Genomic DNA, 15895 nt, shown 5'->3' with positions numbered 1-15895 from the left:
GTTGAACAGCCAACCCGTTGACTGGACACTTAGCATATTAGGCTTTTATTATATAGGATACTCCTTTCCCTATTCCCAAAACTGATTCAGGGCTAAGCCAACCTCAAGTGAAATACAGCCTTAATGGGGCATTTCCTATGAGATGGCCTTGGCATTCTTGTGATTCAGATGATATCCAGAAAGAGGTTTAGAGTTGATCTAAACACATAGTGATCAACCTGAAGTATATAACCTAAACACGATCAATACAACAACCACCTCTAACTTCTTAAGACCCTCTTTAGTCATGTGAATCAGCAGGGTATGATCATTCTCTAAGGATTGAAAACATTTTGCCAGAGAATTTATACTGTGGTGGTAAAACTTGTCCCTAATACAACTTACTAGATAATCTCTTCTATGGTAAATAAAGAGATAGCAGTATATATATGCCCTCTCTGTTAGAAGGTGACAAAGGAATCATCTGATAAAGTATTATACCTGTTGCTAGTGATTTTTTGCAGCATAGACTTCAGCTACTACAATCTACATTTCTGTACTTTCTGTTCACATACTAAAGTGGATTGAAACCAATGAAAGATTGCCAGAGATATGCCCAGTTGAAAACTTTTGTTAGGTGTTCCAGTTGAAACTATATCTTGCTACATATTGGTAATTTGCCAGGTTTAGTCAAAATCACCTCTCTTTAAGCCAGTAAATCTCTTTAAACATTATTATAGAAAGGAAAAGCAGTACTGAACAGTGGAGTTGATAAAAAGACCTTTCTTTGGCCACATTATAATTAAAACCAGCCAATTTTTATTTTTATATATTAAGGGATTTTTCAGTTAATCACATTGCTCTCATGTATTTTATAATCATATATTATTTGTCTGTATTTAGTAGGCATATGAAAGTGATTTTAGTTAGGATTTTAGTTTATTTTTGGGCAGCCAAACTAATATTTCCTAAGAGAATTTCTCTTATTCTAACAGATAATAAATCTAAAGAGTTGGTGTGTTTTTGTTTGTTTGTTTTGCTTTGTTTTAGTCGGCCATATACTAACAAGGTCATCACTTTATGGTACCGTCCACCTGAACTGCTGTTGGGAGAAGAGCGGTACACACCGGCTATTGATGTGTGGAGCTGTGGGTAAGATAGAGTTATTGATTGGTTTAATTTACTTGAAACCTTTGTTAAGTAAAATCCATATCATTTGCTAATGATGGGTATTTTTTCCATTAGATGTATCCTTGGTGAACTCTTCACTAAAAAACCTATATTTCAAGCAAATCAGGAACTTGCACAACTAGAATTAATAAGGTAAGCTTATGATTGTAATATTTGCCAAGTGGAGGTTGTTATACTCTGTAGGATATTTAAAATCTTTCAGAATGTTTTCAGAGGGAGAACAGCATGATTCTCTTGATGGCTGTAATGACTGCTGAATGATAGAGAAACTAGAATGCAGGCACTTTGATCTAGTAAAATTAAGGATCTTAAGGTCTCTAAATCTGTGTGTGTGTGTGTGTGTGTGTGTGTGATTAAATCAAAGGGCTTGAAGTAGAAAAGATGAGACTGGGAAGGAAGAATAAATATGAGGGAGGAGAAAATGAATGGTAGATACATTTTCATTAAGTATGACAGGATGGAAGAATTAATGGTTTGGGATATTGCAAAGAAATACTCTTATTTTATATACATTTGCATATATGTTTAAATGTATCTACATATGTATACACAGCAAAATATATTCATCATGAAGCATGGGTCTTCATGATTTGAGCCCATCATATGACCTAGGTTGTAAGTAATTATCATACATCAGTCACCTTTCTCTTCATCTAATATTTTAAATAATTTTTTTTTAAAAAAGAGCTTTCCCACCCTGGCTGGCTTGGCTTGGTGGATAGAGCATCAGCCTGCGGACTGAGGGGTCCTGGGTTCGATTCCGGCCAAGGGCACATGCCTGGGTTGAGGGCTTGGTCCCCAGTGGGGAGCATGTGGGAGGCAGCTGATTGGTGATTCTCTCTCATCATTGATGTTTCTCTCTCTCCCCTCTCCCATCCTCTCTGAGGTCAATGAAGAAATATATTTTTTAAAAAAAAAAGCTTTCCCCCCATATATAATACTAGAGGCCTGGTGCACGGAAATTCGTGCACGGCCGGGGGGAGGGGGGGTCCCTCAGCCTGGCCTGCGCCCTCTCACAGTCCAGGAGCCCTCAGGGATGTCCACTTGCTGGCTTAGGCCTGCTCCCCGGGGTTTTGGGCCTAAACTGGCAGTCAGACATCCCTCTGGCAGCTCAGGAGCCCTTGGGGGATGTCTAACTAATGGCTTAGCACTGCTGCAGAGGTGGGAGAGGCTCCCGCCACCGCCGCTGTGCTGGCCAGCTGTGAGCTGGCTTCTGGCTGAGTGGCACTCCCTCTGTGGAAGCACACTAACCATCAGGGGACAGCTCCTTCGTCTAGTGTCTGCCCCCTGCTGGTCAGTGTGCATCATACTGACCAGTCGTTCCACTGTTGGGGTCAATTTGCATATTACCCCTTTATTATATAGGCTTAATTTATAACTTGTAAGATTTGCATAAGTATTTTAAAATATGTATGAAAACTTTTAGAAAAGGAATTGATATGAGACAGATACCAATATACTATGAATTTTTCCTTCAATAGACTTGTTAGATTAGTAGATAACTTTCCATTTCTTCTGTAAATAATACTAGCTTAGATAACATGGGAAGCTGAATTTTTGCAGCTAGTAACTCTGGTAACTATCCCACTAGTTGAAGAGTATGATGACCAAGAGGCAGTTGTTTCCAATCTTTCATGCCAACTTTTTATTACTGTATATTTGTCATTTAATTAACAGATGCAGTGCTTTGCAAGGACTTAAAGTTTGGCAAATAGATATATATTAGAAAGAAAAGTCATAAAAATTTAGAAGACACTCTGATTGTTTTAAATCCTTGATGATATGTATCGATGTGGTTTATGCAAGAAAGCTAATGTAGAATCCCATTCAGTGAATCCTCTGTGCAAAGAGAAAGCGTTGGCTATGTCAGGAGATTGGAGAATAAATGTTCATTTATAAATTTTATGTTAAAATAAAAATGTTTAAATTATGTATGTGTATCTTTTTTTTTATGATTCCCTCTGACCATTTTTTCAGTTTACTTACTGTTTGTTCTGATTGTATTGGATACTAGGGCATCTATTTTAATAATAAGTTCACACATATGATGCAAGCATTGTTCTAAGAATTTCATCTGAATTGGCCACATTTGAGCTCTTTAACAACCCTTTGTCTTCTTTTTATAAAGTTAAGAAAAATAGACTTTACAGAAATAAAGAATTTGTCCAGGGTCAAATAACTAGAATGGTGACAAAATTAAAATTTAAATGTAGACATTTTTACCTTAGTATCCAGACTTTTAATCAATTCTCAGTACAATGTAAGAAATAAAACTTTTTACAAAGTTAGTGTGATACAAACTTCAAATTGACAAAGACAACATGAAAAATTTCTATAGAATATTAGTCCAAAAATTCAAAAGGAGAGATTAGCCAATAGTGTCAGGCTTTTCATTAGAAAATTAACTTGCAGAAAGTCAAGTAAAGTTCACTTCAAGAATAAAGGATGCTTTGTTTTAGGAAGTCTGTTCTTATAACTCTACATTTTAATAGAAGTAAAATAATATGGTTATCTTGATAGGTGTTGAATAGGTATTTTCTAGAAATATAAACTTCCTAAACTGAGGAAGTGTAGAGAGATATTTCTTTAACATAATAAAAATGTATATCACAAATTAGTAGCCTGAATAATATTTAGTGGTGAAATATTAGAAGTAAAGACAAGAATGATAAAAAGTTGTCTTCTAGTATTATTTAAGAGTGTTTGAGAAGTACTAACCAGTTACCTAAGAGAATTAGAAAAGGGATCCAGTAAGAGGTATAACAGTGGAAAAATGAAGGCAGAATTGTCATAATTCATATATGACTAGAGGCCTGATGCACAAAATTCATCCGGAAGGCCATTCAGCTGTCCAGTCTAATTAGCATATTACACTTTTATTATTATAGATAACATCACATATATGCATGCCACATAGAAAGGAATTACCTGAAACATCTTAAATAACAAGTTTGGTAAAATGGGGAAGTGTGAAAATTGTGTGTGTGTGTGTGTGTGTGTGTGTATACACAAAAATGTGCTAATATATGTTATATAATCATACATACATATTAAAAACAATAGCTTTTATAAAATATGAAACAATAATCACCAGTTAGAAACATGGTGGGAAAGATGCTTTTTTAAAAACCACCACCATATATTCTCCAGAAATATTAAAAACTATAATGTCCTGCTTAAAACTATAAAGAAGATTGAATAACTATTATATAGACATAACTTGTTTTAGACTAGGAAGACTTAATTGTTTTTAAATATGATAATTCATTCTATGTCATTGTAGTTCTAATGAGAACTTAAAAAAATATTTTGAAATGATGTTTGATTTTTGATATTCATCCTGGAGAGATAAATATGGGAATAATCAAGAAAATTCTCAAAAAGAAGGAAAATTTGGCATATCACATGTTAAAACAAAATTATAGTAACTAATAAGACTATTTTGTACTGGCACATGATACATAGATAAATCAATAGGATTATATGGAAAGTCCAGAATTAAACCAAGTTTATATGGACCTTACATTATAATATAGAAGACATTTCAAGTTAGGAGATTAATTGAACAGTATTTATTGACTGCTGGTTGTGTGCCAGTTCATAGGTTCTTTTAGGACACAACGGAGGGTCAAGGCTATATCCTCAGTGCCTCATAACTGGCACACAACTTCTTTTACTTTCTAGTTGAAGACGTCAACATTAACAATAAAATATATCGAGTGATTATATGTGAAAGGGGATGGAAAATGGTAGAAGGTAGTGTTGTAGGTAGAAGGGATGTCTCTCCCATAAGGTATCATTTGAGCAGAGATCTGAAAGAAATGAAGGAACAGCAAAGTAATCAAAATCCTGAGGCATGAGTGTAGTTGAGTTATTTATGAGCATGTTAGCTTAGTGTGAACCACATGGGAAAAGAAAGAAAGCTCAGTCCATCTGCTTAGCAGCGAGTGTATAGTAATTAACAAGGAAATGGTAGATCTGAAGGTACTAACATGGAAAAGCAGCATGATTCCATGAAAAGAGCGGTTTTCCAGAAGTCTGTGTTTAATTTGATCCCATTTAGGTAAAACAAACACATCGAGTCTGGAATTGTTTATCAACATGGACCTGTTTTGCTTTCCAGTTTATATATTTCAGAATGTTTTGGTTTTGTTGGTAAGAGACCATATTTAAAACAGAAAGAGATGCTTCACCTTTGATTCTATAGCATTATTTTTTAAAATATGAAGAGAAAATGGAAGTTTCTGATAAAAGAAACAAGTCTCTGATTTGAAGGAGGCAGCAGAGTGTATTGAAAGGGGTGGGCTTTGGAATCTTACAGACCTCCGTTCTAATGACCATCAGCCACTTCCTGCACTTGTGACTTACGGTAAGTTCCGTAGTGTTTGTTTCTCCACAAGTAAAACAGGACTTATGCTTAGGGTTATAAGAATTAAATAAATGTAAGTTTCCAATACATACTCCCCCCCCTCCCCCATCTTATTTGCAGTAATGCTGGGATATTTCTGTCATCTTAAAAACAAAACAAAACACCTCAGGAATGATGAGGTCCAGAGTTTATATTATAAAAATAATGTGTAAACTGATCAAGAGTGGGAATACTAATCAGAATCTGTCTTAAAGAGCTTTATACTACTACAGTAGGCAGGTAGTCTGTATGTTGCTTTGTCCCAAAAAGTATCTTAGGCAGATCACAAAAGTTTTGTGATAGAAGAGCATAGGTTAAAAAGTGATGGCAAGCCCTGGCCGGTTAGCTGAGTTGGTTAGAGTGTCCTCTTGATACTCAAGGTTGCAGGTTTGATCCCTGGTCAGGGCACATGTAAAAATCAACCAGTGAATGCATAAATAAGTGAAACAACAAATCGATGTTTCTCCCTCTCCCTCCCCCCTCCCCTTCTCTCTCACTTTTCCCTTCTCCCCTCCCCTCTTCCTCCCCCTCTCCTTCTCCCTCCCTCCCCTCTCCCTCCCCCTCCCCCTCTCCCTCCCTCCCCCCCCTCTTCCTCCCCCTCTCCCTCTCCCTCCTCCCTCCCTCCCTCCCTCCCTCCCCGTCTCCACCTCCCCCTCCTTCTCCCCGCTTTTTCTCTCTCTAAAGTTTTTAAAAAGTGATGGAAAAAGTGAAAAGCAAAGGTGAGGACATAGTGGGATGAATGAGGGCAAAAATGTTTTTACACAAGAGTCAACCCTTTTTAAGACTTCTTGCTGCCAGCGAAAGACTGTTTATATATCACACAGTGTACATTACTTATGAAATAAAAGACACTTATAATCATGGAAGAAATTGAAAATAGATTGGAGTGAAAAGAATCCTGCTTCTCTTTATCCAGCCTTCCCCTATTCCCCCCACTACTCTTCCCTCCAAAGCCTCAGGCTTGGATGGTGACTCAGATGAAATTTTAAAAACATTAACAGCACAGGCTTTGGCTTTTTTCAGAATATAGGAAAAGAAGGAAAGTTCCCATTTTTTAAAAAATGAAGCATATGTAAATAATAACAAAAAAAAATTCTGTAGACTTGTGCTTCTTAAGCAGTTTTGGTCTCAAAACTTATCTACACTTTTAAATATTATGAAAGGCCCCAGAAGCTTTTGTTTATGTTGATAGTATTTATTGATATTTACCACATCTGAAATTAAAACTGATAAATTAAAAATACTTTTAATTCATTTAAAAACAATAGGTTAAAAATAACATCTAAAATTGTAAAAAAATCATCTAAATGGAAATAAATGTTGGTGAAATGAATAGCATTTTTATATTTTTAGAAATCTTTTACTTTTTGGCTTAGTAAGTACATCTGGGATCCTTATGTCTGTGATACACTGTTCTCACTAGTCTTTTCAAATCTTTGTGCATATTCTTTTTTCAAACTGCACTAAATAAATGGTAATTTTTTTTGCAGGTTAGTTATGTGCAATCTGAAACCAAATGAAGGAATACTTTGTACTCTAATATATTGAAATCCATTGGTCTCTCTTACCATCTGAATGGATTTTTTACAACTCTGATGATTTTATAAATTGTATATTGGTCATTTGGAAAATATTGTATCACTGAATTGGGCATCTCTTCCACATGTAACATTTCATTATATATTATTTATTATCACCACTGTTCTCAGCAGAGGAGCCTGTAGGTATTTATTATGAAGCTGTCAATTTCATGGGGTAGATAATAAGCTTTCTAGTATTCTGATTTTTCTCCTGAAAGCTCGAATTGTGTAATTGGCAGTAAATATTGCAATTGTCTTCCTTGAAGTAAAAAGCTGACTTTTAACATATTTGAGAAAATGTCTGACAGATACCCAAGTCTGAATGATCATAGTTTGTAGTTGTTTTTGCAGGTAAAAGTGATCCGTGAATAAAGCAGCTACTTCAGCTTGCAACTCAAATAATTGTTCAGGTGCTTCTCAAGGTAGCTATCAGATTTTGTTGTGCAGAAGTGCTTTATGAGTATTTTATATTTCATTACTGAGAATGTTAAAAAGATATATCCTCAAAGTATTAGGTTTAATACATTAATATTTTTTACTGCTTCAACAAGTACATTCTTAAGTGAAACTGGCTTCTGCCTTGCTCCTAGATTGTGTGGTAATGAAGAGTACTTACTGCTTTGTGTCATTGCCTTGAATCATGTTAAGGTTATGGTAGTTTTACCCACTATTGGCTGTCTCCTATCAGTAGTAAGTCAACATATTGAAAAGGGCACATATGTCTTAGTAATACCTTCAAAGTGCCAGGCCCTCGAAGGGCCTAGGGGACACCCAAGGGTCTTTGGATCCCAATTTTGAAAACTGCTGCTATATACCAATCTCACATGAGTGTTGATGCAGGACAAATTAACAAGTAGAATGCACCATATTACAAAAATAATAGTACTTTTATTAGGCCTAGGTGGCATTCCTTTTCTGAATGTAAGGATAATCGAGTATTAAGGAAATTTTTTTCTACATTAGTAGCTTAGTGAAGGAAATGCAGATAATGATTATAAGGTTTCTAAAAATTAAACTGATTACACTAAAGCATCCTTTAAATATTTAAATCCATAGTAAAAAGGAATAAAAAATGCTTCCTGAATAGGACATCTGGCTGAATTTTTGTGTACCAGTAACTATCTTTATTATGTATTGTTTTCAAACGAAAGTCATCATCTTTCCCAGTGGTAAGCAATGAAAGTACTCCCATTAAAATCAGAAACAAAGCAAAATTATCCAGTATTGTGTAGCACATCATTATCATTATTACATTGATTGGAAATTACTATATAATGTAACATGCCATAATGATAAAGAGGTATACTCATTTGAAAAAATGGATGAATTTTGATTACAGGTAATACAATTATAAACCTAGAAAGCCTCAAAGAAACTACTACTAAAACTGTTAGGAGTCATAGGATCTCAGATGGCTGCCTAAAATTTTTATGTCAAATTTCAAACTTTTCCTACAGTAAAACTTTCCTACTTACTGCTTAGGGAATACAACAAGGATAGGAATTTTTAAAAAGTAAAAACAAAACACACACCTGTAAAAGAAATATATAAGCCCTAGCCGGTTTGGCTCAGTGGATCGAGCATCAGCCTACGGACTAAAGGGTCCCAGGTTTGATTCTGGCCAAGGGCACATGCCAGTGGGGGGCGTGCAGGAGGCAGCCGATCAAGGATTCTCATCATTGATGTTTCTGTCTCTCTCCCTTCCTCTCTAAAATCAATAAAAAATATACATTTAAAAAATATGTAAGATCTAATTGAAGAAATATATATTAAAATGAATGAAATATTAAAAATTTATTTTTGTGATAGAAATATTAAGCTTTGTAAGGATAGCAATACTTTCTGAATTAATCTATAAATTCAGAGCAGTAGTTGAATTCCAATAGGATGCTCTTACTTATGGAGTGTGGCAGTATTGATTCTACATTTTAGCCGTAAGGAAATTCTGAGAAGACTAATTAGAGGAATGGGTAGGTAGAGGGGTTTGTCCTGTCAGCCTAATAAAAAATGTAGAACTCATATTGTATTGACATCAGAATATATAAGTCAGGTAATAGATTTCAAAATTAGACCTCAAATATTTGAGGTTTAGCATACAATACATTTTAAGACATTTTCAGTAAATGATTTTCGGATAGCTGGCTGATCATCAGGCACAGATGTTGCTAATATGTAGTTATCAATTCCTATCTGCTTCCCTAGTTCTAGTAACTTTCCATGCCTCAGTATGTCTATTCCATCCTGAATGCTGGTACCAATTGATAATTTTAAGACTTAGATAATTTCCCACCACATATATAATGAAGTAATTAAAACTCTTTAGCTAAGAGGTATTGAAACTGATATTTATTATAAGGCTATTAATGGGCCAGGATGCTAGCTCATTTAATTTCACAGCTCTTAAGTAAAATTAATCTGTTTTATGAAAGAAGAAACAGATTCTTATGCAATGCAATTTGATCATTATCACATAGGATTCAGTTCTGAAGTTTGTCTTCATTGTACAGTTGACCGTTGAATAACATGGGAGGTTGTGGCACCGACCCCAAATGCAGTCAAATCTGAGTATAACTTCTGACTCCCCCCAAACTGAACTACTAATAGCCTACTGCTGTCAGAGGCCTTGCCAAATAACAGAAACAGTCAGCTAATAAATATCCTGTTACATGTATACTGTACTCTTACAATAAAGTAAGCTAGAGGAAAGAAATGTTATTGTAAGCAAAATACATTTACAGCATTTATTGAAAAAGATCTGTGTATAAGTGGACTTGTGCAGAACTGGATTGTTTAAGGGTCAACTTTATTTAGGCAAACTGCCTCTTAAAACTGAATTGTGTGGCCCCTGTTTATCTTCCAGGTAAACCTCCCTGAGCTCTAAATTCCTCCTGTACTGATTTTCCTAGTCTTCCTCCTAAATGTCTAAATTTGGCCACTTCATACTTTTGCCTGAGTACTTCTCTTTGACATTAACATATTTCTTATTCCCTTCCCACCTGTATATTGTTTAAAGGTCATGGTTTCCAAATAATAATTTAGTAAGACAAGCGCACATGTAAACAACTAACATACAAAGCAGGATGAAATAGTGTCAGAGGAAACAAGTAGCATGCACAGAGCAACCATTCTGAGTAGTATTGGGGAGAAAGAAGGCTTCCGTGACTGGATTACTTTTTATCTGACCCTTGAGAAGTGAAAAAGATTTAGGTAGGTAGGATCTAGGGCAGTGATGGCGAACCTTCTGAGCTCGGCGTGCCAGCATTTTGAAAAACCCTAACTTAACTCTGGTGCCGTGTCACATATAGAAATTTTTTGATATTTGCACCCATAGTAAAACAAAGACATATTTTTGATATTTATTTTATATATTTAAATGCCATTTAACAAAGAAAAATCAACCAAAAAATGAGTTCGCGTGTCACTTCTGACATGCGTGTCATAGGTTCGCCATCATTGATCTAGGGAGAAAGGAATATGAGCATCAGTAAGGAGGCATGGTTGGTCTGTGGGGAGAGAGGAATTGGGAGATGAGACTAGGGAAGGCAGTTTGGGACCAGATTATAAAAGGCCGTGCTCCTAGTTTGGCTTTCTTCCCTAAAAAAGAAAAGATTGGGAGTGGACAACGAATAAGATTTTGGTACTTTTCTTAAAGCTTGGGCTTATAAAAATTGAAAACTATAGTAGTCCCCATTATCTGTGGTTTCAATTTCGGTTACCCTCGGTCTGAAAATATTAAATGTAACATTCTAGAAATAAAACTTAGTTTTAAGTTATGTGATGTTCCTGGTAGTGCAATGATGAAATCTTACGTCATCCCATTCCTTCCCACGGGGAACATGAATCATCCCTTTGTTCAGGATGTCCACACTGTATAAGGTTAAGTCCAGTGCAATAAGATATTTTGAGAGAGCCCTAGCTGGTGGTGTTCAGTTGGTTGGAGCATCATACCATACACAAAGAAGTGGCAGGTTCAATTCCAGGTCAGGACACATACCCAGGTTGTGGGTTCAATCCCTAATCAGGGTGTGTGCAGGAGGCAGTCAATCAATGTTTCTTTCTCACATAGATGTTTCTCTCTTGTTATTTCTGTCTCTGAAATCAATAAAATTAAAAAAATTATAAAATAAATTTTTATTAAAAAAAGGATTTTGCCCAGCCGGTGTGGCTCAGTGGTTGAGCGTCGACCTATGAACCAAGAGGTCACAATTCCATTCCTGATCAGGGCATATGCCCGGTTTTAGGCTTCATTCCCAGTAGGGGACATGCAGGAGCCAGCCAATCTATGATTCTCTCTCATCATTGATGTTTCCATCTCTCTCTCACTCTCCCTTCTTCCCTGAAGTCAATAAAAAAAAGAAAGGACATTTTGAGAGAGAGACCACATTCATATAACTTTTATTACAGAATATTGTTATAATTTTTCTATTTGATTATTAGAGTTGTTAATTTCTTGCTGTGCCTAATTTATAAATTAAACTTTACCATAGGTGTGTGTGCATATATAGGAAAAAAACATTGCATACATAGGGTTTGCTACTATTCCTGGTTACAGGCATCCACTGGGGTCTTGGAACATATCCCTCAGAGTTAAGGGAGATTATCGTATATTGAAACAAAAAGCACAGTTTGGTTGACATACAACTTTAAAAGTGTGAGAGGTTCTCTTACATAATAAACGTGCTTCTGAGATAGCATTCTGAAGCCCAACTAAAGAATGGCAATTTCACTTGTCAAATGCTTACGCACATTGGTGCATACATTTATATTTATGTATGTATAGAATATTTTTAGTCAGCAATACATGGGCCTTTTCTTTTTACGTTTAAATACCAGCTGATCATTTTACATACTATATACATTTATCCTTGAGATTTAGTATATTTAAGTTAAGCATATTTAACCAATTTTTTATCTGCCTATTACCAAAATCAGTTTTTAACTATTTACCAGCTGGAGTTACCTATTACTACATTTTTTAAATAAATTATTCTAACAAAGACTTACTAATTAATAAAATAATTATGAGGGTTTTCTCCCTGGCTGGGTGGCTCAATTGATTGGAACCGTTGTCCTGTACACCAAGCATGTCAAACTCGCAGCCCACAATGAATGTTTTTGCGGCCCAGCCAATGTAATGGTATGTAAGAAACGTTTTAATAAAAATTTTGTAAGTTAATTCTTACAATATCTTGTTACACATTAGTAATGAACTACAACGTTCAATAATGACGTATTATAATAATTATAATTATTATAATCGTGTTGCATTCATTTCCCTTATGCGCCTTACGCGCAGGCGCACTATTTCTCTCCACTAATGCTAGCAGCGAATATTTCAGCAGCCCATTGCCACGTCATTAGTCTTGTACTGACTTGTTTGGTGTGTGCAACAGGAAATAATTTGCCTTTGGAGGACAAGAAAAATAGGTTTATTTGTGATATGCTTATTAATCTGAGCAGTTATTCATTGTCTGGTAAGTTAATGTTCAAAAATACTAATTTTTATTAAAATGTTCTATATTTTATGTTAACAATTACTCATTTATTTCAGCCCTTTGTATTCAGCATGTCTCTATTGAAATAAACCTACGTTTCTATGAAAATGGAAGGTTGTTGTTTTTTTGAGACCCACATACACTTAAACCTTGTTTATTTGGCCCATGTTAGCCTTTGAGTTTGACATGCTTGCTGAACACCAAAAGGTGTGGTTTGATTCCAGTCAGGGCACATACCGCGGATGGGAGCAACCGATCTATGTTTTTTTCTCACATCGACATTTCTCTCTTTATATATATAAAAAAAATCAATAAAAACATGTCCTCTGGTGAGGATTATTTTAAAAATATCTTTTTTAAAAATTAGTATTCTTTTTTTTTTTTTTAATATATTTTATTGATTTTTTACAGAGAGGAAGGGAGAGAGATAGAGAGTTAGAAACATCGATGAGAGAGAAACATCGATCAGCTGCCTCCTGCACACCTCCTACTGGGGATATGCCCGCAACCCAGGTACATGCCCTTGACCGGAATCGAACCTGGGACCTTTTTCAGTCCGCAGGCCGACGCTCTATCCACTGAGCCAAACCGGTTTCGGCAAAAAAAATTAGTGTTCTTAAGATACAGATAAGCAGAGAGTAAAGCAGTTAAAATTTCTTAATACCTTGAAATCTGTGGCACAGTTTTAAAGAACTTACATGTTTTAAGAATGTTACTTTTAGGGTCCACCAGTTGACAGAATTTAACAGTCTTTATTTACAATGTGCTTACCTTCCTGAGTGTAGTATATCTGTTTCTGATTTTATCGCAAACTTCATTATATTTATGAAAAGTGGTAAATGACAGGTACCTATAAAACCAGAGAAAGGCATATACTAAACTCTTGTTTCTCAATTTATTGGAATAAATTTTTTATTTTGTTCAACATATGATCAGCATATTTTGAGTGTTACCTTTAAGATTTGATTTTATAAATAAGAAGGTTTTTTTTCTAGGAACTTGAATGTTTGGAGTATTAGAAGTATCCACGGAAAATAAATTGGTTTCTTAAAACAAGTAATTATGTTGGGATGACTGAAATATTTAATAAAATTTCTATAATTATATCAGGACTTAAATGAGTTGATATTTTGTATAGCAGTTGTATTATTTTGTCTGTGTAGTTTATAGTGATGTACTTCTTTTTATGTTTAGCCGTATATGTGGGAGTCCATGTCCTGCAGTGTGGCCCGATGTAATCAAACTACCATATTTCAACACCATGAAACCAAAGAAGCAATATCGTCGAAAGTTAAGAGAAGAATTTGTTTTGTAAGAAGGGGATGCTTAAACATCCATATTGCATTGAATGGTTTTTGTTTGTTTGTTTGTTTGTTTAGTTAATTACTCTGAATTCTAAATGTTACTCAATTCTCTATTGACTGAAAGTAGATCTATCACAATTATTCTGTGTCATTTTATTTTGAGTTTCCCTTTGCTACATGCAAATTATCATTTCACCACCATTATGGAATCAGTGGTTTGTGTTTGTGTTAGATTTGGTACTTACATAAGAAAGAACTTTTACATTATTTTAAATTTTATTGAAACATCTTTCAAGTTACTTGAGCTCAGGTTTTTATTTTTATTGTAGGAAACTATTCTGTTCAATTCTTAATTTATGTTATAACAGCAAATTGCCCATAGAGTAATAAAATATACTATTGTTTGCCCAAACTAAAATATTAGAATGATAGTTATAAAAATATATGAAGTATTTTTCAAAAGAAAATTGATATTTACTGGAATAAAGTATTATAAACATCGTATAAAATGCTAGTACTTGAAATAAGCTTCTAAAGAAACATTAAACTTGTGTCAAAGACCATAAATGACTTTTTTAACCCTCTCATGTTAGTATTCCTGCAGCCGCACTAGACTTATTTGATTACATGCTGGCCTTGGATCCTAGTAAGCGCTGCACTGCAGAACAAGCTCTTCAATGTGAGTTCCTGCGGGATGTGGAACCCTCAAAAATGCCCCCACCAGAGTAAGTGACTTTTTATTATTAGGTCCCTTACATAAAGAAACTGGATAGTTTTAATAACATCTGTATGTAACTTTCAGAAGCTTTTTCATGGTTAAGTCAAAAGAAATAAAAAGAAGTAGAATAACAGTATAAAATATATAATTTGCATATCTAGAATGGTTAATGTTCAGCTAACCATAGGACTAACAAAAGTAGCCTTCCTCTAGCCAATTTTATTAATATATTTTAATTCAAAGAAGATATTACTGCTGCAGCTTATTGTAGTACCCATACTACCGCTTATACTATTAGTTGGTGTTGCTAAAATTTTGAGTGCTAATGTTAAACATTTTTCATGTGTTACATTCATACTCTCAGGTGAGTATTATTATCATCATCACCATTTTACAGAAGAGTAAGCAGGCACAAGGAGGTTAAGAAACTTGCCCAAGAATACAAATATAGTAAAGGGTGGACCCCGCTCTCAAATTCAAGTTAGTCCAATAAGAGAAAGAAGTTCTAATATATTCCTTGGCAAACTATATAATAAATTTTTTATATATATTATAAAATTTCTAATCATTGGATAAAAGAATATTAGTATCAAAAGCCTGTATAAACTGAGTTTATTGTCCAGTGGGGGGCTGTGGAATGCATAGAGTTTGGGAGTCAGAATAGCTGGGTTCTTGAAACTTTACTCTCTTATGGCTCCTATACTTTCTTTAAGATCAATTTGGGGAAATGGGAGAGGACAAAGCAGATTATTTGGTTCTTGGCAAGATCTAGAAACTTTGCAGGGATTTTCTTAATAATTTAAAAAAATGCTGATGAGCGTCATAAAGCAAGCCTGTGCATACAATAATAAAATGTTTCCATGTAATACAGTTAACATATTGTAAATGAACAAACATGGGCTTTGGAGTTCAAATCTTGACTCTTTCACTTACCACTTAGGTTGGGTTTACTGTTATATTTCTGTGAGACCCTCACACTCAGCTTCATTAAGTTTTTGCTGTATACAAATAGCCTTTGTGGAGATGATTTGAAAGGCTTAAAGGATATATCATCTGAAATATTGAGGGATCTGAATTATTCATTGTTGAATTGTCTCATGGATTTTTGTTGGGTTTGCTTATTAGTAGCTATTAGCTGTCATGAAACTTTGGCTCTAGTATCCCTTTAAAGAATTTTTTCAACTTTGGATTTGGAAATTTTTCTCATTTACATTAACATA

General features: G+C 34.7%; 1 protein-coding gene across 4 annotated transcripts in view; it reads left to right on the top strand.

Moving 5' to 3' along the window:
* Positions 1 to 15895, top strand: part of CDK13 (cyclin dependent kinase 13) — a 111526-nt gene that overhangs the window by 80427 nt on the left and 15204 nt on the right. For all 4 annotated transcript variants that reach the window (XM_036327443.1, XM_036327445.1, XM_036327444.1 and 1 more), the window contains exons 8-11: positions 1030 to 1131; positions 1225 to 1302; positions 13848 to 13964; positions 14551 to 14682. In XM_036327443.1, the coding sequence (XP_036183336.1) occupies positions 1030 to 1131; positions 1225 to 1302; positions 13848 to 13964; positions 14551 to 14682 (429 nt within the window). The remainder of the gene's footprint in view (positions 1 to 1029; positions 1132 to 1224; positions 1303 to 13847; positions 13965 to 14550; positions 14683 to 15895) is intronic.

Source organism: Myotis myotis, unplaced genomic scaffold, assembly GCF_014108235.1.
Source record: "Myotis myotis isolate mMyoMyo1 unplaced genomic scaffold, mMyoMyo1.p scaffold_m19_p_11, whole genome shotgun sequence".
NCBI classification, from domain to species: domain Eukaryota; kingdom Metazoa; phylum Chordata; class Mammalia; order Chiroptera; family Vespertilionidae; genus Myotis; species Myotis myotis.
Note: the sequence above shows the minus strand (reverse complement) of the source record. Positions and strands in the feature narration are given on the sequence as shown.